General features: G+C 39.9%; 1 protein-coding gene across 1 annotated transcript in view; it reads left to right on the top strand.

The window, feature by feature from the left end:
* PKD2 (polycystin 2, transient receptor potential cation channel) overlaps positions 1-15,344 on the top strand; it is a 52,171-nt gene extending 36,827 nt beyond the window's left edge. Inside the window, exons 8-15 of the mRNA XM_027853421.1 lie at positions 2,558-2,739; positions 3,946-4,066; positions 7,863-7,961; positions 9,300-9,421; positions 9,647-9,764; positions 12,235-12,398; positions 12,700-12,847; positions 13,845-15,344. Coding sequence (XP_027709222.1) covers positions 2,558-2,739; positions 3,946-4,066; positions 7,863-7,961; positions 9,300-9,421; positions 9,647-9,764; positions 12,235-12,398; positions 12,700-12,847; positions 13,845-14,081 — 1,191 coding nt within the window. The 3' untranslated portion in view covers positions 14,082-15,344. The remainder of the gene's footprint in view (positions 1-2,557; positions 2,740-3,945; positions 4,067-7,862; positions 7,962-9,299; positions 9,422-9,646; positions 9,765-12,234; positions 12,399-12,699; positions 12,848-13,844) is intronic.
* Positions 15,345-21,977: the final 6,633 nt, after the last annotated feature.

The following is a 21,977-nucleotide window of genomic DNA, read 5'->3' as shown; positions in this document are numbered from 1 at the left end:
GGCCCTGCCCACCCCATTCAGTTGCAGAGTTTGACCCAAGTGAAGATCCCTGAGTTTGCTCCCTGAGCAAACCATGGAAAACTTTGAACACCATGAGGAAAAGCATTGATTCGAAAGATACCCAGGAGGTAAACCCTGAAGAGGATAGTGATACTCCGACAAGTCCTCTAGCAAGAGGGACTGCAGGAGTATCTCGAGGAAGTGAAACAAGAGACACAGAATGGAAAAGCTGAGGAGGAAAGAATAGCAGGGGAAAGTGACACTTTAGACAAATGGTGGAAAACCTGACTCAGGCTCTAAATGTTAAAATGTGTCAGACGGAAAACGACAATACAGTAGGACAACAAGAAATATTTAAGCAAAACCAAAAGATTAGAAGGAACAAAAAAAAGAAAAGAAAATTCAAGAAATACAATACAAAAAACAAGTGACCTAGAAAACAGGTCAAGTAAAGATAACAATGGTAATAATAATAACATAACAATTATAAGCATCTAATTAGTGCTTTAAGATTTGCAAGGCACTTTTCAAAAGAATTATAAGAGTATCTGAAAACTATGAGCAGAAAAAACATCTGGATATTTTTATTAAATATAAATGACAATTACCCAGAACCCCAAGAACTAGAGGGTAAAGTGAAAATGGAATCTACCTGGTCATCTCCAGAAAGACACTTTAAAATGAAAACTTACAGAAACATCGTAACTAAAGTCCAGAGCATCTGGATCAAAGAAAAAATACCACAAATAGCCAACAAAGAGTTCAAATACCAAGGAGTCACAGGAAAAATTACACAAGATTAAGCAACTTCCACAATAAAGAGGAGGAGACCTTGAAATATTATATTTCCAAAGACAAGGAATAAATGTGTCAAGTCTGAAAAAATAAAATGACCAGAGTCACAACATTGTTAACTCTGAGAAATAAAATCCCAAAGAGCTCACTGAGATAATGCTCCATCTGCTAGCTCTGAGAAACAAAATAAATACCAAAGAATCACAGCAGCAGTGGGACCACTATTAACTCTGAAAATACCAAAAAGTTCTCAGGGGTTATATACCAACTGTTAACTCTGAAAAATAAAGTACCAAAAAGCTAACAGTGGTCACAAGCAACAAGCTTGCTTTATTCCATTGGAAGAGGGATAGCCACACGTGCCGAGGTCTAATCTGATACCAAGGAGACCCATTGCAGTGAGGCTGAGCCTTGATACGTATAAGAGTGGCTATGCAGTGAGCTGTAGCGATGACAATGATAGGGTAACAGTAGCAATGAGGCAAGTGTGATTCATAGCAGGGCTTCATGATTGGGACATGGTATCTGCACGTGCTTGTCCCAAGTTCAGGGACCACCTGGGGCTGGTGTGAAACAGTTCTGGGATTTTGTTGCAGTAGAGTTCATCCAGAGGGTGAGCACAAAGAATTGTTATGCCAAGCTCTGGACACAGCCTGCTTGCTGGGCCTTAACTCTGAAAAACAGGGTGTCTCCTAATAGTAAAAAGAAGGGATGGTCTTGGTATGGGGATCCTGACAAATGTTTGTGGCCAAGTATTGTTTATCTGGCAAAACTGAGTATAATCCTTGGGAACGAGGGTAAGAAGGAAAAGGGAAATGTGCCTTTAATTTCCAAGGATTCCTGATGAAAAGGCCTGATGATGATGTCCTGATCAGACGTTTGGAAATGGAAATGCAAACGTCAGAAGAAACATACTATCTATATTTGTTTAATTGAAAGGGAATATGTGGGAATTAATTTTTGTTTCATGTTAACAGGGGTATAAGACACAAATGTCTTTTCCGAACCCTAATATTTTTAAAGGTCATAGAGAAAAACTAAAATGAATGAAGGTCTTTAGATGGTTTTGTTCTGTTACAATGGTCTTAGGAGAAGGCAAAAATGGGAAAGATAGGAAACTATACTGGGGAAGAAAAGGAAGATGGGGATGGAAATCACTGTTGCATAAAATAAAAAGTATAATAAATAATAATAGTATATATACATATATAATAATAATTATTATTATTATAGTAAAATAAAGAGTATATGGTCATGGTGTTTGCCCTCACTCAGTCAAGACCACTCCACAGGGAGTTTCAAAGAAGAGGGCATTAGCTCCCTCATCTCCTGGGTGGAGAAGAGATGGGTGATCCTTTCTGGTGATCCAGCCTGGAGGTACCATTTCAGGTGGTGAGAGGCAGGGCAGCAGCAAGGTGGATAAAACAGTCTGGTGTGCATCCTGGGGCCATGTATAGTGGGCTCGTTGTATTTGTCACTCACCAGTGGAGGTGGCTCAGCCCCGGGTTAGGAGTTTGCTCCCTTTGTCTTCCAAATCTCTTAGCACGACTCTGAGTACATAACAGGTGCTTAACAAGCACTTGACTGGTTATCTGGGGATGGAGAGGTGAGAGAAGAGCAGGTTTTTTATATTCTTATGTTTCCTGACCTTTGTGAGGGCAGCACTTTTCCACTTGAAATGAAGTTTAATGAAGCCTGGTTATAGGCATAGAAGGTTGATGCTTTGTAGAATTCTTAGATCCAATTTGTGTTTCTTTTGCAGCTTTTTAAATTCATCAACTTCAACAGAACCATGAGCCAGCTGTCCACCACCATGTCTCGCTGTGCTAAGGACCTTGTTGGCTTTGCAATTATGTTTTTGATTATTTTTCTTGCATATGCTCAGTTGGCCTACCTTGTCTTCGGCACCCAGGTTGATGACTTCAGCACCTTCCAGGAGTGTATGTAAGTACATCTGCAGTTTTCACAAGGGCTTCATGGCCATGATCTTTGTGTCCTGGGGACTTTGTGAAAGAATTTGACTGTTCCTTGATGACCAATTTTTTTTTAAAATTTTAAGTAATAATGTAATTGACTTTCACAGAAATATTAGAATAGCATTAGAAAGACAGTAGTTGTCTCTAGAATGCTGGCACTTATTTTAATAATCTTTTTTACAAGGGTTACTAGCCTTTTTATGTTTATATTTAATCATTGCATTAGTTGCTCAATGAAATTTAGCTTTTAATTCCATAAACCATCTCTACTAAAGTAGTCTTGACCCTCAGGACTTTTTAAGCACCAAAATGTAAATGTTAGCCATTATAGGAATGCTAGTCCAGTTTGTATTTGCATTGAAAGTTGTGGCTTTACCTTTTATTTTCTAATAATTCTGTGAATAAAACTCTGTAACCCTCATTTTTCAAAAGCACATTCAGACAGTATTTTTAGTCTTGGAATTTCCCACAAAAGTTTCTTCCCTCCCTCTTTCCTGCCCCCACACTCCAAAAAAAGAGCAAGCATCTGTTGGAAACATCATGCTCTGGAGAGAAGATAACCCACATGGAATAATTAGGAAATGAGAAGAGAGTAGGGAAGTTCCTTGCCCATAATGGGTACCAATGAATGTTGTTGACTGATAAGAGAAGGACTTGTTAGGTTTCACTAAGATCCACACTGCCAACACTGGACGAATCTTCAGTCCCACCACAACTCCATAGACCCTCACCTGGGGTGCCAACTAAGATTAGACATTTGGACTCTTAGCATTGTGGGTATATCCTTCAATAAAAATTCTTCTAGTTTTCAGCAGATTTTCTGTTGGAATCTACCCTGATTTTTGTGATTATTAGAATTGTTTTGTCAGAGGTGCCCATTGAATTCTTAGGACATGTCACTTTGTAATCTGCTTTATGGTTAATCTGTGCAGTTTCCTCCTTCATTATCCAACTATAAAGTGACATGTTTAAGTTACAGAAATCTGTTTATCTTTCCAGAAATCTGTTGGTATAAATGGTGAGGTTCCTCTAAAAGTGCTCAGTAATTTTCGAAGCAGACAAAATGTGTGTTCCTTCCATTGTTGGCAGTTATCCTGCTGATAAGGTCCCAAACTGTGAAATCACAAGTACGAAATGCTAAATCCACTGCCCGACATTTGTTTTGTTTTTGTAGCTTCACTCAGTTCCGTATCATTTTGGGAGACTTCAACTTCACAGAACTGGAGGAAGCTAATCGAGTTTTGGGACCCATTTACTTCACTACTTTTGTGTTCTTTACTTTCTTCATTCTTTTGGTATGTACATTTATGTTTATGATGAAGTGGTTTGTGCTTTTATTTGCTTTCCAATCCCACTGTTTCTTCCACCTTGTTCTTCATTTTTGAGATCCCACTTGTATAAATGTAGCCCTTTAATAGCAACAGTCTGAGGAAGCTTCCCGAGATACTGTACTGTTGTTGAAATGGATAAAGAGATGAAGTGCTGAGGACTGGTCTTCAGCGTGTGCAGGTATAACACATCCCTACCCTCCATGACTGTTTGCTCTTTGGGGGCCTTCACTTCATCAGAGGCAAGGATGAGTTGGAACCAGTAAAGCGTCCATCATTTCACATGTAGCACTTCAGCATTGTCCAGAGTTTGCTGTAGAAAACAAGACTAACGTATCGACTAATTTTGCTGAATTGCTTTTTTAACATGTTTCTTCTGACGTATAAGCAACATTCCATTCCCATAGTCCTCTACTTTTGTTTGCTTTCTCAGCTCTTTTCTGGAACCAAGATTGCTGGGATTTATTGTATTAAAATTTTAGTACATTTTTATTTTCTAGGATGATTTTATATATACATATGTATGTATATGTATACGCGCATGCATGTGTGTGTGTGTGTGTGCGCATACAGAAGGGACCGTCCAGGTCATCTAATCCAACTCTCCTCAGTTTATAGTTAAGGAAACTAAAAGTCCAAGAAAGTTTCAGTGACTTGCTAAGGTCACCCAGAGAGTCAGTGACCACATCAGTCTGGTGTGCTTTCCTCTGCAGCACATCTTCAAAGTTCATCAGGTTCGTCACCATCAGGATTTAGTAGCAGGCCCTTAGGGTTGCAGGCATGTAGATTTAAAGCTGGAAGGGACCTCTGAGGTCATTTAGGCCATCCTCTTAATTTTATAAATGGGGAAACTGAGCCCCAGGGAGGTTAAGTAACTTACTTTAATCACAAAGGGTAATAAGTTATAAAGATAAGATTAAAGCCCAGGTTCTATAACCCCAAATCTAAAATTTTTTTCTGTATTGTATTGGTTTTATTTTCTTTAGGACGGCATAATTCATGGTGTCGGTTATTGATTAGGAGTTTAATTTAGTGTAATTGTAACCTTTGAGGAGATTAAATGTCTCCCAAATTACTAGGCATTCTTTCTTTTATAGTCCACTTTGGGATCTTGCTCAATGCATATAGCATGTTTTAAGCATCTTCTTCCTGTCACAGGCCAAAATAAAAAAAGTCGAGTAGGGTGTGGTGAGAGTGCATACAGTGGAATAAATAGATTGGAGATGGAGTCAGGAAGAGCTGGGTTTATTTCCTGCCTCTGACCCTTACTCCATCAACAAGTATTTACTAGTGCTTACAATGTGCCATACACTGTGGAATGCAAAAAAAGCAAAAATGCAAAAACCATTCTTGTTCTTAAGGAGTTTTTACATTCTAATTGGAGAGAGAAAATGTAAATAAATCAGCGCACATGAGATACATATGGAGCAGAATGAAGGCTCACATGGCTGGGGAGACTGGTTAGGTGTCCTGTGGAGGATGGCTGAGTCTTATAAGAAGTGAGTGGTGTGGAGGTGGAGGTGAGCACTACAGTCATGGAGAACAGCCCCTGCAAAGGCAGAGATGTGGGAGGAACAAGTAAGTCAGGTTGTCCGATGTGTGAAGGGCCACAAATAGTGAAAAGACTGGAAAGGTAAGAAGGACCTGTGTGATCCTGAGCAAGTCACTTAACCAGAATGAAGATATTGGACTAGAGGGCTTCTGGGGGCTCTTACACATGATGCCAGGGGGCAAGACAAGATTGGAATTAATCACTGTCTAAAAATGTTTAATTATAATTAGTAGTAGGAGTATCCTTAAGCAGTATGATAGGAAGACCTCAAACATATTGCTAAGATGAGAATGGTTGTTCCTGAGAAAGGAAAGAGGGGCTCCGATGGTTGGTTTTTGTTCCCGGCTCGGGAGCAGGTGCTTCTGTGGACTCACCAATTAACCTTAGACCAGGCGCTTGAGTTCTGGGGAGAATTATAGTGGCCCAGAAGATAATATGCATGTATTATATTACTGTGCATCTGTTTAGCGTATCACTCTAGAATCTTCATTTAAAGTCTTCCATTATTCTAAAGCCTGTAAGTCCTCACAGTAGATTGATAAAGCCCTGACGACTATGGCAATACAGGTTTAGGATCAGAAAACCCTAACAGTGTATAGAAAACATTTTGATAACTTACTAAGGACAGCAGTCTGTCAAGAAGCCCAGTTATTTGGAAATCAGCTCATTCTTTCCAGTGCCCAAGTGAAGAAGGCAACTGTCTTTCTCAACCCTGCAGCTTGCAAAGGAAAAACCAAATCTTTTTTTCTTAAAGAATACTGCCCCAAATTTTCACTTCTCTGGCATTGATGTGACTGTAGTCAAGACAGATTATGAAAGACAAGCCAAGAAGCTGTTAGAATTAATGAAAAACTTAGAAAACTGACTCTACAGCTTAGAGGCTTAATTGCCTAGGACCCTAAGAAGTTAAACAGCCACATAGCCAGTATACATCAAAGGTAGGATTTGAACCCAGGCCTTCTTGCTCTGAACCTCTGTCACTTTCTAGCTGGATGACTACAAGCAAATCACTATTTCTTTTACTCTCTGTTTCCTTTCATATAAATATAATACTAATATTTTGTAAGGTTGTTGTAAGTAAACTACTTGGTTAAATGTTTAAACATGATATAATGTGAGCTTTCATTACTATTATTAATCTGAAAAATATTACTCCTTCCTAACGTGTTTATGATTAAATCAGTTAAAAAAAAAAGAACATATATACTTCCAACATACAAGAAACACTGGAAATCCCAACCATTAGCAAAGGCTTTGTTATATTCCAGCTGTTTCAGTCAAATTCAGCTTTAATTCTTTGAAGCAGTAAATACCCTGCATAGTCTTGATGCTAAAGTCTTCCCACATCCTTATTAGTTATTAAATGCAGACTTAATTAATAAGTAAAAGTTTTTTTAAAAGAAAAAAAATTAAAAAGTTAATTGAAGACACTGTAACAGTAGTAGTCTGGAAAAAAACACAGAATTCCATATATCTGCTTTATGATATTTGCTCAGAAAATCTTGTTATGAAGCTTTATTTAAAAGAGAGACATATCGTTGTAGATAATTGGAGTTGATGCCAGGAAGACCTGGGTTTAATTCACCCCTCACATATGAGTCACTGAGTGGTGTCCTTGACAATAATAGCAAAATTATGAGGAGAGGAGGGTTTGGAGGCAAAGATAGAGAAGTTCTGTTTTGGTCATGTTGAATTTAACAAATCTAGGGGACATACACTTCAGAATATCCAGTAGACAGCTGGAGATGCAAGATTGGAGATCAGGAGAGAGATTAGGGCTGGATAAATAGATCTGAGAATTATCTATTATATCTTGTATTTGTTTTATATTTGTTCTGCAGATGTTCTATCTGTACTTTTTTATGGACATAGGAGTCTCTGAATCAGTTCATCAGAATTTATGATCCTGTGTCCATATAGAATTCTCTCTCTCCCAGTAAAAGGTAAACTTCTTAAAAGTAGAAATTGTGTCACTTTCGGTATCTCTAGCCCTAGCACCTTAGCAATTAGTAGGTGCTTTTAAATGCTTGTTGATTGGCTGATTAGTTGAAAATGCTTTACAACATCTGATACTAAAACTATCAGAAATTATTCTCAAATATTTACAAAATTACAGTAAAAAGGCCCCAGAAGGCCCATGGGGCTTTTCTAATTATTATTTGAAAATGGTCTTTAAGATATATCTTCCTTTGTTTTGTTTTTTTTAAACAGAATATGTTTTTGGCCATCATCAATGACACATACTCTGAAGTTAAATCTGATATGGCTCAGCAGAAGACTGAAATGGAACTGTCAGATCTCATCAGAAAGGTAGTAATTTATTCACATAACTGCTTCGTATTTGGCTGGATTCCTAAATCAAATGACATTTATAAAATTTAAAAAGTTTTTCACTTAAACTGTTTGATCATTGGAGATTCTTTGAAATAAAAAGTATGTAACCATTTTTCTGTAGTTTAACTATTACCTTATTGGGAGGACTGAGTGGACTACCTCTGGAACCACTGATTGGAAATTTTTAAAAAGTTTTATAGGTGCCCTTTGTTTTTACACCACAATCACTTCCTCAAACACACATACCCATGTGCACACCCGCACACGCACACACACACAAAGGCACACTTGTTCTTGTAAAAAAGAAAGACATTTAAGGAAAATCAAATACAAACACAGTGACAGCATCAGATAGAAGATGCCACTTTCCCCAGCCACAGTCTCCACCCATCTATGGTGCTTGGTCTCACGTTCTCAAATTAATCATTACTCTTCAGAGTTCAGCTTCTTTTGAATGCTCATTTTATGTGAATTGTTATAGTAGTTGTATATTTTGTTCTCCCTTTTCTGTTTATTTTGCCTAGAATCAGTTGATATAACTCTTCCTGTGTATCTCTTCTTTACTTTTTCTTTTTTGTTGGTTTCTTGTTCTGAACATAACAAAAAAACAAAGAAAATAGTGATTTTTATGTACAGTGTAGAAGAGATTTTACATTATACTATGAATATTATATACAACTTACTTTTGCTTTCTAAATATATAATAAATTCAACATATAAATTTCAAAGATGTCCTGTTTGTGTTTCTTTCTGACCTTTCTTTTGGTCTCTTCCATGCACTTTTTAAAGAAATGCTTCAGTGATTTCCCCCTTGTTTTTCCTATCCCTATCTTCTCTTACTTTTACATTCTCCTTCCTCCTAACCCCATTGAAGATAAAGAAAAAAAAAAAAACCCTTGTAACAAAGACGTAGTCAAGTAAGACATCTTGTCAAATTGTCAAATTGCCCATGTCAGAAAATGTCTTATTTGCCTCTTGAGTCCTTCACTTCTCTGGGTGGAGGTATGTAGCATGCGTCATCCTCAGGCCTCTGGAATACTGGCTCCTTGCAGTGATCAAAATTCTTAAAACTTTCAGAGTTGCATTTCTTTATTCCTCTGTGGTTCACATTGTTCTCCTGGTTCAGCTGCCTTCACTACGCATCAGATCACACAAGTCCTCCCAGTCTGCTCTGAATTTGACCCTTTCACTACTCATTACAGAGCAATAACATTCCATTACCTGCTTTGCCCACCTACTCTGTGGACTAGTAGGGGTGAAAGTGAATAAAATGACAAATCAGGATAAAATGAATTATGCCTCATTTTTTTTTAGGGCTGTCATAAAGCTATGATAAAACTGAAACTTAAAAAAAACACCGTGGATGACATTTCAGAGAGTCTGCAGCAAGGTGGAGGCAAGTTAAACTTTGATGAACTTCGCCAAGATCTGAAAGGGTAAGAATCCTCCTTCCTAAGCCCCAGTAATTGCCAATATTGAATCTTTGCTTTGTGGTGGTGTTGGTGATGTCTAAATGCATGTGCACCAAGACAGGGACAAGAGTCTTCTGCAATGATTGCTACAGAGATGTCTGGCTTCCTTTAAGGAATTCACCTCTTCTCCTTGTGTGTGCCAGACCACTGAACTCACTGACCTCTTACCTATATTCTCTCTGTTTTCAGGAAGGGGCACACAGATGCAGAGATTGAGGCAATATTCACAAAATACGATCAGGACGGTGACCAAGAGTTGACTGAACATGAACACCAGCAGATGAGAGATGACTTAGAAAAAGAGAGGGTATGTCTAGTTTGAGGCGGTGTGGCTAACGACTTAGAGGGACTCCTTCTGATAGCGTTTTTACAGCAAATCTACTCATTCTCTGCATTTGACCATAGAATATGTGTTGTGTCTACATATGCACTGTTGATTAACCTTCCTAATTCTATTTTTAATTATGATTAACATTAGTATATGTGATTTAAGCTTCCAGTAAGTTCATTGTGGTGTTTAAGTGACCCTAAGTTCTTTCAGACTATGCCAGCACAAATTCAAAAGCCTTCAAATATAAGCCCGATGAGAGCCTTGGTGTCCTTTTGTCCAAGGAACAGCCTGGCTGAATTTGGATATGCTCACACCAGAAGATTTGCCATTAAGTGATAAATTCATTCAACCACAGCAACTCACTTCTTAGCCATTATTGTGGGTTGCTATTTGTATTGGTGAATGAGCATATCTTTGCTGATAAAATCGCAGAATTTTGTTTTCTCCCTTGATAGCATGCAAATTCTTTGAGAGGTTTTTTTTTTTGTCTTTGCATTTTAACAACTAACACATTGGGAACATTGGAAGGGAGGGAAGGGGAGAATTCAGGCACAGAAACAAACCATTGATTTCATCAGTGTAGGGAACTCTGCACCAAGAAACTCCCTTTACAAATGCAGAACTGTACTTGCTCTATGATTATGGTTTTATGTGACTCGCCCAGGATCACACACAGTCAGCCATATGTGATGGAGGCCAGCCTGTCTCTGAGGCTAGGTCTCTGCTGTCTACATCACATGTGCCTGGAATATATAGCAGGTGTATAATAAATGCATGTTGAATGGGATATGTTTTCTTAGTGCCTGTGAGTTGAGCCTAGGGAGAAACTCACTTAAGGTGGGTGATTTGGGAAGCCTACTTTTCCATTTAAAAGAAAAGTTTCCGTAGACAAGTAGCTTCAGTAGACAGAGACCGTCACAAATAGCCATTACCCCTCACTTGATCATGCATCCCCACCAGCCATCACCCTCTATCTCTCCTCTCATTTTGTGACTAGATTCCTTGACAAGGTTGTCTGTAATCAGTGGCTACACTTACATTCCTCTCACCCTCTTCTTAATTCTCTGCTGTTTAACTTCTAGCATAATCATCCAACCGAAACTGCTGTCTCCAAAGTTACTGATAAATGATCTCTTAATTGCTGGATCTACTGGCCTTCCCCTGCTCCTCATCCTTTTGACCTCTCTGCAGCCTTTGACACAGCCAGTCTGCCCTTCGCCTTGAAATTCTCTTCTCTCTAGGTTTTCATGACTCTTCTTTCTCCTTCTCCTCAGACCACACCTTCTCAGTCTCCTTCACCCTCTGACTGCTCCTCCTTGGCTGAACCTTCCTCCAGGTCGTGCCTGCTTAATGGTGGGTGTCCCCCAGGGCTCTGCCCTGGGCCCTCTTCTCTTTTCCCTGTATACTTTTTCATCTGGTGACCTCATCAACTCCCACAGATGCAGGTACCATCTCTTTGCAGATAATTCTCAGACCTATTTATCCAGCCCCAACCTTTCTTTTGAACTTCAGTATTGCATCTCCAACTGCCTGTTGGACATCTTGAACTGGAAGTCTCCCAGACATCTTAAGCCCAATGTGGCCCAAACTGAACTCATTATCTTTCACTCAAAATTCCCCTCCATTCCTGAGTTTGATATTACTGTTGATGGCAACACCATCTTCCCAGTCACCTGGGTTTGCAGCCTAGATGTCATCAACTCCTCACTCTTGTCAAATCCTGTGTTTCTCCCCTCCATGTGTCTCTCGCATACACCCCCTTCTCTCCTGACCCTGCGGTATCCCTGATGCAGGACCCCGTCACTTCACACCTGGGCTGTTACAACAACCTGCCGGTTGCTCTCCTGCCACAGGTCTCAGCGCCCAGTGCATCCGCCACTCATTTGTCAGTGATCTTCCTAAAGTGCAGGTGTGACCATGTCACCAACACCTCCCATTCTACCCCCAGTTCTATAAACTCCAGTGGGTTTAGGAACAAATAGAAAATCCTCTGTTTGAAATCTAAACCTCTTTAATTAAAAAAAGAAAGAAATCTAAATCTCTTAATAACCTATCTTTCCAGTCTTCTTATACCTTACTCCCCTCCATATACTCCTCGACCATGAGACTGTCCATCATATGTGACACATGACACTCCAACCCCCAGCTCTAGGCATTTTCACTCACTGTCCCCTATGCCATCTCCATCTTCCAGACTCCTTCGGGTCCCAGCTAAATTCCCATCTTCTGCAATGAGTCTTTCCCAATCCCTCTTAATGTACCACCTTCCCTCCAATGTATGTTGTCTACAGCTTGTCTGTACGTGATTGTTTGCACATCGTCTCCTCGATTAGACGGCGAGCTCTTGGGAAGCAGGGGCCGTTGCCTTTCTCTGTATCTCCAGTGCCTGGCTTCCAGGAGGCACTCCAGCCTCCTCATTCTTACCGGTAGTTTGTCCGTTCTGCAGGAGGATCTGGATCTGGATCATAGCTCTCTGCCCCGACCCATGAGCATGCGCAGCTTCCCACGGAACCTGGATGATTCTGAAGAGGACGACGACGAGGACAGTGGGCACAGCTCTCGAAGGAGGGGGAGCAGCTCTAGTGGAGTTTCTTATGAAGAGTTTCAAGTGTAAGCATGTTTGGTTTGGCTCAGTTTTTATTAATGAGAATTTTAATGGGACAAACCAAAGCCATCCATTATTGGACTCACTCTTAACTATAAACACTGCCTCTCATCACCACCTTGACTTTGTAATTGAAATAACCATCTGATAAAGTACTTTTTTTCAGGTTGTTACATTGTTTCATTTCAATTTTGCCTGCCCTTTCCATCCCTTCTCCCCCCCCCCCCCAAAAAAAATTTGCTAGGCTAAAAAGAAAATGAGGGAAGGTAGAGACTGTGTCTTCTCGTAACCATTGGTTTCCTGCAGACTGGTGAGACGAGTAGACCGGATGGAACACTCCATTGGCAGCATTGTCTCCAAAATTGATGCTGTCATCGTGAAGCTGGAAATCATGGAGAGGGCCAAACTGAAAAGACGAGAAGTATTAGGAAGGCTGCTGGATGGAGTGACAGAGGTAAGAGGTTCTGTGATGCAACTGAAGTAGAATAAAAATTGAGTGACACTAATCACACTTCTTCAACAGCAATGTCTACAATATTAATGGTGATAGTACCTGGTACAATAGCATCATGCAGGCCAGTTGCTAATTCGAGCAGCACAAGATAATGTAAGAATAAAGCCAAGAGTGGATATTTCATTGGCTCACGATGAGAAGCAGGGAGTCATACTTGACACAGTACGACATCCTCCCCAAAGCACAGAAGTCCTAGTTGATCATTTTATTTAGTTCTGCTCTGGGGCTGTAGCTTACACCCCTAGTTCTCGTCATTATCTTGCCGATTTGTGCTGTTGGTCAAAAGAGAGAACAGCGTGAGCATATGAGTGGATTAGCACAAACCCATCACATTATTAGAGAAGCAAACTGGCTGACTCAGTGCACCTTGTTAATGGGTAGAACCATCTTTGTATATGAAGGAAAGAGTTTGGTTTGAAAAGTAACCATGGAAATCTCCCTCTTTTTTTTTTTTTTTACAGAAAAAATATCTATTTTTCCACCAATATAGAGGTGTAATAACAAATTTCACACAAAAGTGCTATAAAATTTTGCTCTATGATTTGGGTAATATTTCTAATAAATGGGCCCAATTTTTTTGCATAGAAGAAATCAGAATTTGTGATTTTTCACTTTTGACTTTCACAGTATCTTTTGAACCTGATTAAATATTTATAAATTATATTATAAATTAAACATATATAAATAAATTCATATTTCTGAATGTGAGTTGTAGACATAAGATCATGAGATCATAGATTTAGAGCTGGAAGGGACCTTAAAGGTTATGGAATTGAACACCCTCATTTTACAGATGTGCTGTGAGATTAATCCTATTCCTTACCAGATTCCCTAAACCCATTCACATTTTTCCACATTTCGAAAGGCATTCATTTTTCCTATAACTTCTAAGCTCTGCATCCTCTATCATCATCTTTGTTTCTTTCTTCACCCTTAGGATGAAAGACTTGGTCGCGATAATGAAATACACAGGGAGCAGATGGAGCGCCTAGTCCGAGAAGAATTGGAACGCTGGGAATCGGATGATGCAGCTTCCCAAATAAGTCAGCGCTTAGGCACTCCGGTGGGGCCAAATGGCCAGCCACGTCCAAGGGGTTCCCGTCCTTCATCGTCCCAGTCTACAGAAGGCATAGAAGGTGGAGGAGGAAATGGAGGCGCCAGTGTCCATGGATAGTCTGTGCCTTTCTAATGAGAAGCCAACACATCCTGAATTGCAGTAGTGAATATACTATTTATATCTCCTGACCAAGGTCTGATGTTGGTGGTCCCTTTGACCAATTGGTTTTTTTCCACTGCACTTTAATTTATTGTATATAGATTTTCCCCATACATGAAGGAAGATTTTTGTTTCTTTTTCTCTTTATTGAGTACGTAAATGACCGAATCTCTTTTGAAAAATTGTATTGAAAAATTCAGTATTGAAAAATACTGAAAGCAGTATTGGGTTGCTGTTGTGAATTTTACTATGTCACATCATAACCTTTTAAGCCAGCAGCAATAATGCTTTTAAAGAAAAAAAAAAGAATAGGATTTTGTTTCCAAACCCAAAATAAGTCAATATTATGTCATATTTGCAGAATAGTTGAGGGAACATGGCAGTCCTAACTTCAGCTCAGCCTTATCTGAACACTTCATGTCACATCAAGCTTAGTTCTTAGCTTTACTTTTAATTTTTTTTTAAAAAGTGTTTGTTTCAACAGGGTGTCCAGTATGAAATGTACATGAAGGATGAGAGAGACAGGGCCTCTTAAGCCAAAGGGTGAATAGTCCTGCTTGGAATCTCTTTGCTTGATTAGCACATTTATTTCACATTTATAATCACTGTCCACTTCTGTATTGTTTATTAAGCCTGTAGATAGAAGTAAAAACATGGCAGAGCTGTCACATGAACATTGGTTTGAATGGATCCATAGGGACAGATAAAGTTAAAGATTGATCCCAGGGTGGCCTCTGTAACCCAAAGTCCTTGAATAAGATTGAATTAAACTAAATTTTGTTGTACACATTGGTAAGAGAAAGAAAAAAGATCTTTATGCTTCTCAAATTGAGATATAACCAAATGGGGAAATCAGGGCTGACTTACTAAATGTATGTACTAAAAGATTCAAATTGTATAAGAATTACTTGATTAAAACGTTAATATTAGGATACCATATAACCAGAATGACCCAGCTTTCTGGAAAGGAAGTTTTGGTATTGAAACTTAGACCATCATTGAAAGATTGGTTTATTTTGGATTTGCAGCTGCCAAATTTTGAAGCCTTACATTCTGAAGTAGAGATGGTATATTTGTCTGAAGAAAAAAAAATTCTGAGAGGTGAAAAGTTCTATAATTACTCAAAGCTAACGGTGCAATGGATGAGTGCTGGGCCTGGCGTCAGGAAGACTCATCTTCCTGAGTTCAGATGTGATCTTAGATACTCACTAGCTTGTGACCCTGAGCAAGTCACTTTACCCTGTTTGCCTCAGTTTCTTCATTTGTAAAATGAGCTGGAGAAGGAAATAGCAAACCATTCCAATATCTTTGCCAAAAACATTCCAAACAGAGTCAAAAAAGTCAGACACGACTGAAAATGACTGAGCAACAAGAGGAAAAGAAAGAAATTTCAGGGCTTGACGCTGACATCGAGAGTTGAAGGAAATAGATAAGGCGAGATTATTTAGGGTTTTTGGATGATGGAAGTTATTTACAAGAATTACTGCTGGTCATCCATTAATTGAAAACATAAGCAAATATGTCCCTTAGATTGGTTTCTAGAAAAAATATGCCACATTCCTTCAAAATACTTCCTCAGCCTGACTTTTGCACGTTTTCCTTCTAATGTTACACTTTTTTCTCAATATGCTATATCGCCACAAAAAAACCTATTTACTAAATAAGAAATCAGTGTATTTGTATCACTAGGGTATGTGCATGTGTGCACATGCGTTTGTGTGTGTGTGTGTGTGTATGTGTGTAGAATAACGTGTTACTTGGGAACAAACTTCATCTTGAAGTGCAATAAATTTCATGGAATATCCATGTATGTGTGTTGACCATGTGCCAAAAAGTATCATGGCCAGTAGTAGTCTTTTATAATACTCTGTATTATTATGTTATTTTTATTTTAAATGTAAAGATTTCATAAAGCTGTCTTTTTTTTCTTCACAACGGTTGCCATCTTCCTTAAGTCATTGAAGAATGTAATCTTGCCTCCATCTCCTTTTCTTTCCATCCCTTACCCTCCACTAGCCTTAGTCAGAAGCTCTTCCATGTTTTAGGTTTTCTACAGTGATCAAGAATTTTAATAATTTTCTAACTCTGAGCACTTTACTTCTTAATAAAGATTTGTATGTTACATATAACAGCACATGTATGAGTGGTCTTTATCAAAAGGAAGAAAACTTGGTTTATTTACTCATTACCACAATATTCTAATAATCATAAATCATAGGATCATAGATTTCAAGTTGTAAGGGGCTTAGAAACCATCTAGTCTAACTTTCTCTTTCTACAGATGAGGACCTGAAACCCAGAGAGGTTAAGTAACTAAGCTAGGAACCCATGTCTTCCCAATTCCAAACCTGGCACTCTGCTCTTGGTGTTCAGCCATCTCTCTTCTATTTTCCACACTACAATACAGCAATAGAGAATACTTTGGGAGCAAATGATGTACTTAGTGGTACACTGATTCCAGTTATTAAAGTGATAAGATTTCCAAAGCATATCAAAATCCCTCCCCACCCCAAAATATTGGCAAAGATTCCTGAGACATTAAACTCCTGGACCAGGAGTAGCCAGATTTAAGGCTGTGGGCTCCAACTGGCCCCTGGGCTTACAGGGATTCCTTTTTTTTTTTTTTTAATGGTTTTTTGAGGTAGTGTTTTGTTTTGTTTTTTTAATTGGTCATTTTTCTACAAAACAACTCTCACACTGATCAGGTTTTGCAACATATGCCTCCTTCTACATGTTTCCCACACCGCTGTACTGATGGGGGAGGGGAAACTTTTAGATCTCTTCAGGAAGCTAGAGATTGTGCTGCCTGTCAGATCAGAAGCCTACACCCTCATCTGCTCCGCTTCCCCAGCAGCAGATCACCCACCTGTCATAACCCATAGCAGATCCTCATTCTGACCATACTTGTCTGTCTGGCAGATGGAGGGCTTTCCTCCAAACTTGTGATGGTGTACACAGGAAAGCAGTGAGCTGCTGAAATTCAGGCAGTCACACCGCAGGGTCTAGCCAATCTTAGAAGTGGTCCTTGTAAGTAGTTCTTTCATACTCGTTTCTCATAAACCTCCTTTCACTTACAGGGGCAGGACAGTGAAATGTCAGAATTACTTTCTAACTCTTGCATGTTTATATATCTGCTTAGCCTCACTATTTATAAAATGAAGAGGATAATGCCTTCTTTACATATATTAAAGGGATACCTGTAGCGATGAAAACAATAGAACCACCAAAAAATTAAATGCGTTATTTTTTTAACTCCAGGAAATTCTGCTCTGTGCAATGTCACAAAATGTGAGTTAGGTCAATGTCTCAGAGGCCATCTAATCTAACATCTAAACATGAGTTCTCTCTGTAACATACCCATCAAGGGATCATCCACCTTTTGCTTAGTGACCCCAGTGAGGAGGACCTCACTTCCTTTCAAGGCAGCTAATTGCACCTATAGACAATTCTGATTAGGAGTTTAGGGTTAGCTTTCAGTAGACTGTAATGAGATAGCTACTCTGCTTTGTACAAAACCCTGACCCTGGAGTATACAAATGATTCACTACAAAGTTTCCCACAAAACTGCTGTGCAGTACAGGTAAGAGGGAGCCCTCAGTCTAACCCCTGGCCAGAGGTATGAGGCTAACTTGGGTTCCTTATGCCTGTAGGTGTTGTGGTAAGTAGTGTTTCATGCAGCACAAAAAACTGGTCTCAGTCAAGAAGACATGGGCTCAATCCTCCCACTTCCACAATGCTGACCATGTGACCCCGGACATGTCAGGCCCGCCCTCTCTGCCTCCAAACAGCTCTAAGACTAAGTTGCAGAGAAGATACCAAACTGCATTGCTAGTAATAATAATTAATATTTTCACAGGGTTTTATGGATGGCAAAATATTGTACTACATCATCTCATTTTTATCTCATTTGGTTAAGGGACCTTCCTCACTAGGAGTTGCTTATACCAGTGAAATCACAGGTTGAGTTAAAAAAAAAAAAAAACAACAGCTATTCCAATAGGGAGGGCTCAACAAAGAAAATCCTGTTTTTCACCGAAGGATAGGATGAGAACGATAACAAGATTTAGAGCTGGAAAAGACTTTCAATCATCTTTAAAAATCATCTACTCCAACCTTCTGGTTTTATAGATGTGGAAACCGAAGCCGTACAAATATCCTACTCTTTTTCCACACTATGACCTCCAATCCCTTGACCTCTCAGGCCATCTCCCTTGCAATTAGCCATTCTCTCTCCTCCCCATCTTGATCCCTTGTGAATCAGTTCAACTCTACACTGTCCTCTGTTGAATCCTTAGGACCTTTATATCACCAACTATGTCTAGTCAAGCTTCAGCCTTGGCTCACTCCCACCATTTGTCACTTTCATGCCTACACACAGGCTACTGAATGAAGATACAGAAAAACACGCAACCATTCTAACTGGATTCACTACAGATGTGTTATACAACATCAGCTGGGCCCTTGCTGTTGTTAGGCCATACCTGCCTTAGCAGCTCACCATCCCACTCTCCAAACCTTTTCATCCTTCCTCAAATTTCCCATGACTCCCTTATACCCCCACTATCAGCTGAGAACTTTGTCTGATATCTTGCCAAAAAAAATGGAGGCCTAGGGGCAGCTAGGTGATGCAGTGGATAGAGCATCGGCCCTGAAGTCAGGAGGACCTGAGGTCAAATCCGGCCTCAGACCAAACACTTGACACTTACTAGCTGTGTGACCCTGTGTCACTTAACCCCAATTGCTTTAAAAAAAAAAAAGAGGCCTTTCACATTAAGCTCCCTCTTCCTCATCTGTCACTCAGATGCCTTCTGCCACCATCTCCTCCTCCATCCCTGACTCACATGATGAAATAGTCTTACTTTTTTCCAAGACTAACCAGTCTTGTGCTAGTGATCCCATTCCATCCCTTCTCTTCCAGCAGATTGCCCACTCTGTCACTGATCTTCAATCTCTCCTTGTCTACTGGCTCATTTCCTACTGCTTGCAAACATGCTCGTGTCTCCCTAATCCTGAAGAAACTTCACGTGATCCTCCAACTATATCCCTTCTGCCCTTTGTAGTGAAACTCCTTGAAAAGGCCATCTATAATAGGTGCCTCCACTCTCTTCTTATCCCCTTCTGACCCAGCTTCCAGTCTTATCATTCCACCTGAACTGCTCTCTCCATAGTTACTAAAGATCTCTCAGTTGCCAAATGTAATGGCCTCTTCCCAGTGCTATGGAGCTCTTTTGTAGAACTCTCTGTAGCTTTTGACACCAATGACTGTCCTCCTTAGTACTCTCTCCTCTGGGTTTTTGGGAACATTCCCTCTCCTGGTTCTTGACCTACCTATCTGACCACTCCTCTCTCCTTTGCTGGAACCTCTTCTAGATCACACCCACTAACCGTAGATGTCTTACAAGGTTCTGTCCTGGGCCTTTTTCGTTGTCTATACTGTTGTTGTTTATTCTGCAATCTCAAAGAGAACCAATGACATCAGAAGGTGATTTCAAAATGAAACCATAACAGATCATAGGTTGTTGTGTGTGGTTTGTTCTTCATTCTGGAAAAGGACCATGACATCAGGAAGGTGATGTCATGACTTGCAAGTCAATTGGATTTAAGTGAGGCAGAGCTGTGCGAAGTCACCAGCCTCACTTTCTTCTCCTGAGTCATCAGAACCCAAGACAGGTCAAGACGATTAGTGGTGGCCTTGAATGTAGTGGGAGACCTTGACCTGTTTAAGCTAGGGCCTTTCCTAGGTCTCAGTTTAAGGCAACACCAGCCAGTGATTAAAGGCTAGGTAAGAATTGACGCAAAAGATGGCCTATTTTGCCTTCACAAAAGAATCTTCCTCTATACTATTTCACTTGGTGATCTCAGCTCCCATGGATTTAATTACCATGTCTATGTTGACAATTCTCAAATCTACTTATTCGCCTCTTACCCGACTGTTCCTCATCCATATCACACCTACTAACAAAACCCACTATACATGTCCCATGTATTCTTCTATTCTCCCTCAATATGTTTCATTTGGTGATCTTATCAGCTCTCATGGATTTAATTATCATCTCCATACCGATGATTCTCAGATCTACCTATCTAGTCCAAACATCTCTCCTGACATCTAGACTTACATCTCCAACTCCCTTTCAGACATCTCAAAATGGATGTACAGTAGACATCTTAAAATCATCAAGTTCAGGGGCAGCTAGGTGGCGCCATGGATAGAGCACCTGCCCTGGAGTCAGGAGGACCTGAGTTCAAATCTGGCCCCAGACACTTGACACTAGCTGTGTGACCCTGGGCAAGTCACTTAACCCCATTGCCTAGCCCCCCTCCCCCCAAAAATCATCAAATCCAAAAACTGAATTCATTGTCTTTCTCCCTATGCCCTCCCCTCTTCCAAACTACTCCAGGCTTACAACCTAAGTGTCAACATCTCTCACTCTCCATATCCAATGCTGCCAAAGCCCACTAATTTTACCTTTTCAGCATTCCTCAAATACACTCCCTTTTCTCTGTCACCACTCTGGTGCAGGTCCTCATCACCTCCTGATTAGACTACTGGACTAGCCTTCTGGTGGGTACACTAGCGAGCCATCTCTGGCATCAAGGCAACCGCAAGAAAAATTCCTTCCCCGTCCAGCAGGTTGTTGTGCCCATTTAAAAGCAATTTTTCTCAGAGGCTCTACAAAGCTTATGAGAGAAAATTTTAAATATAACTGATTTATTCCTAAGGCATTTTCTTTCGGGGGCACAAGTCACACTGAGCTTGGCAGCTGTTATAGTCTAACATGAGAAAACAAAGGCATCATTTTTTTAAAAAAAAGTTTTTATTAGTATTTTCTGTTTCACACATCATCGTGGGTATCCCAATTATCCCTTCCCCTCCCAGAGAGCTGTCCTATATGACAAACAGTATCTTCTTAGAGAGAAAAAAAGTCCCAGCCCAACTGATTGATACATTGAAAAAATCTGAAAGATATGATCAGTGTGTTAACATGTGTGGCCCTCCACCTCCATCTCCAGGTTGGAGATGTCTTCTCATCTCTCTTCATTCAAGTCTTGCTTGATATTTAATCACCGAGTATATTGTTTACATGGCTCTGCTTACTTCATTCTACATCAGTTCACATAGATCTTTCCATGTTTCTCTGTATTCATCACACACATCATTTCTTACAGCAAATAATATTCCATTACAGTCACATAGCACATAACAAATAGAGGGAGAAAAAATGGAAGCAGTGTCAGATTTTTTATTTGTGGGCTCAAAGATCACTGCAGATGGTAACTGCAGCCATGAAATTAAAAGATGCTTGCTCTTTGGAAGGAAAGCCATGGCAAATCTGGAGAACATACTGAAAAGCAGAGACATCACATTGCTGACAAAGGTCCACACGGTCAAAGCTATGGCTTTTCCAGTAGCAATGTATGGCTGTGAGATTTGGACTACAAGGAAAGCTGAGAGCTTCAGAATCAATGCTTTCAAATTGTGGTGCTGGAGAAGACTTCTGACAGCAAGGAGATCAAATCAGTCAGTACTTAAAAAAATTAATTCAGGCTATTCACTGGAAGGTCAAATACTGAAGCTGAAGCTTAAATACTTTGGCCATATGAAAAGATGGGACTCATTGGGAAAGATCCTAATGTTGGGAAAAATTGAAGGCAAAAGGAGAAAGGGGGCAGCAGAGAATGAGATGGATAGATAGTGTCATGGAACAACGAACATGAACTTGTACAGGCTTTGAGAGATGGTGGAGGATAAAAGAGGCTGGCATGCTGTGATCCATGGGGTCACGAAGAGACAGACATGACTGAACAACTGACTGACAATAAACCACAATTTGTTTAGTCATTGGCCAATGG

The sequence above is a fragment of the Vombatus ursinus genome, unplaced genomic scaffold (assembly GCF_900497805.2).
Source record: "Vombatus ursinus unplaced genomic scaffold, bare-nosed wombat genome assembly UNPS02009975.1, whole genome shotgun sequence".
NCBI lineage: Eukaryota > Metazoa > Chordata > Mammalia > Diprotodontia > Vombatidae > Vombatus > Vombatus ursinus.
Note: the sequence above shows the minus strand (reverse complement) of the source record. Positions and strands in the feature narration are given on the sequence as shown.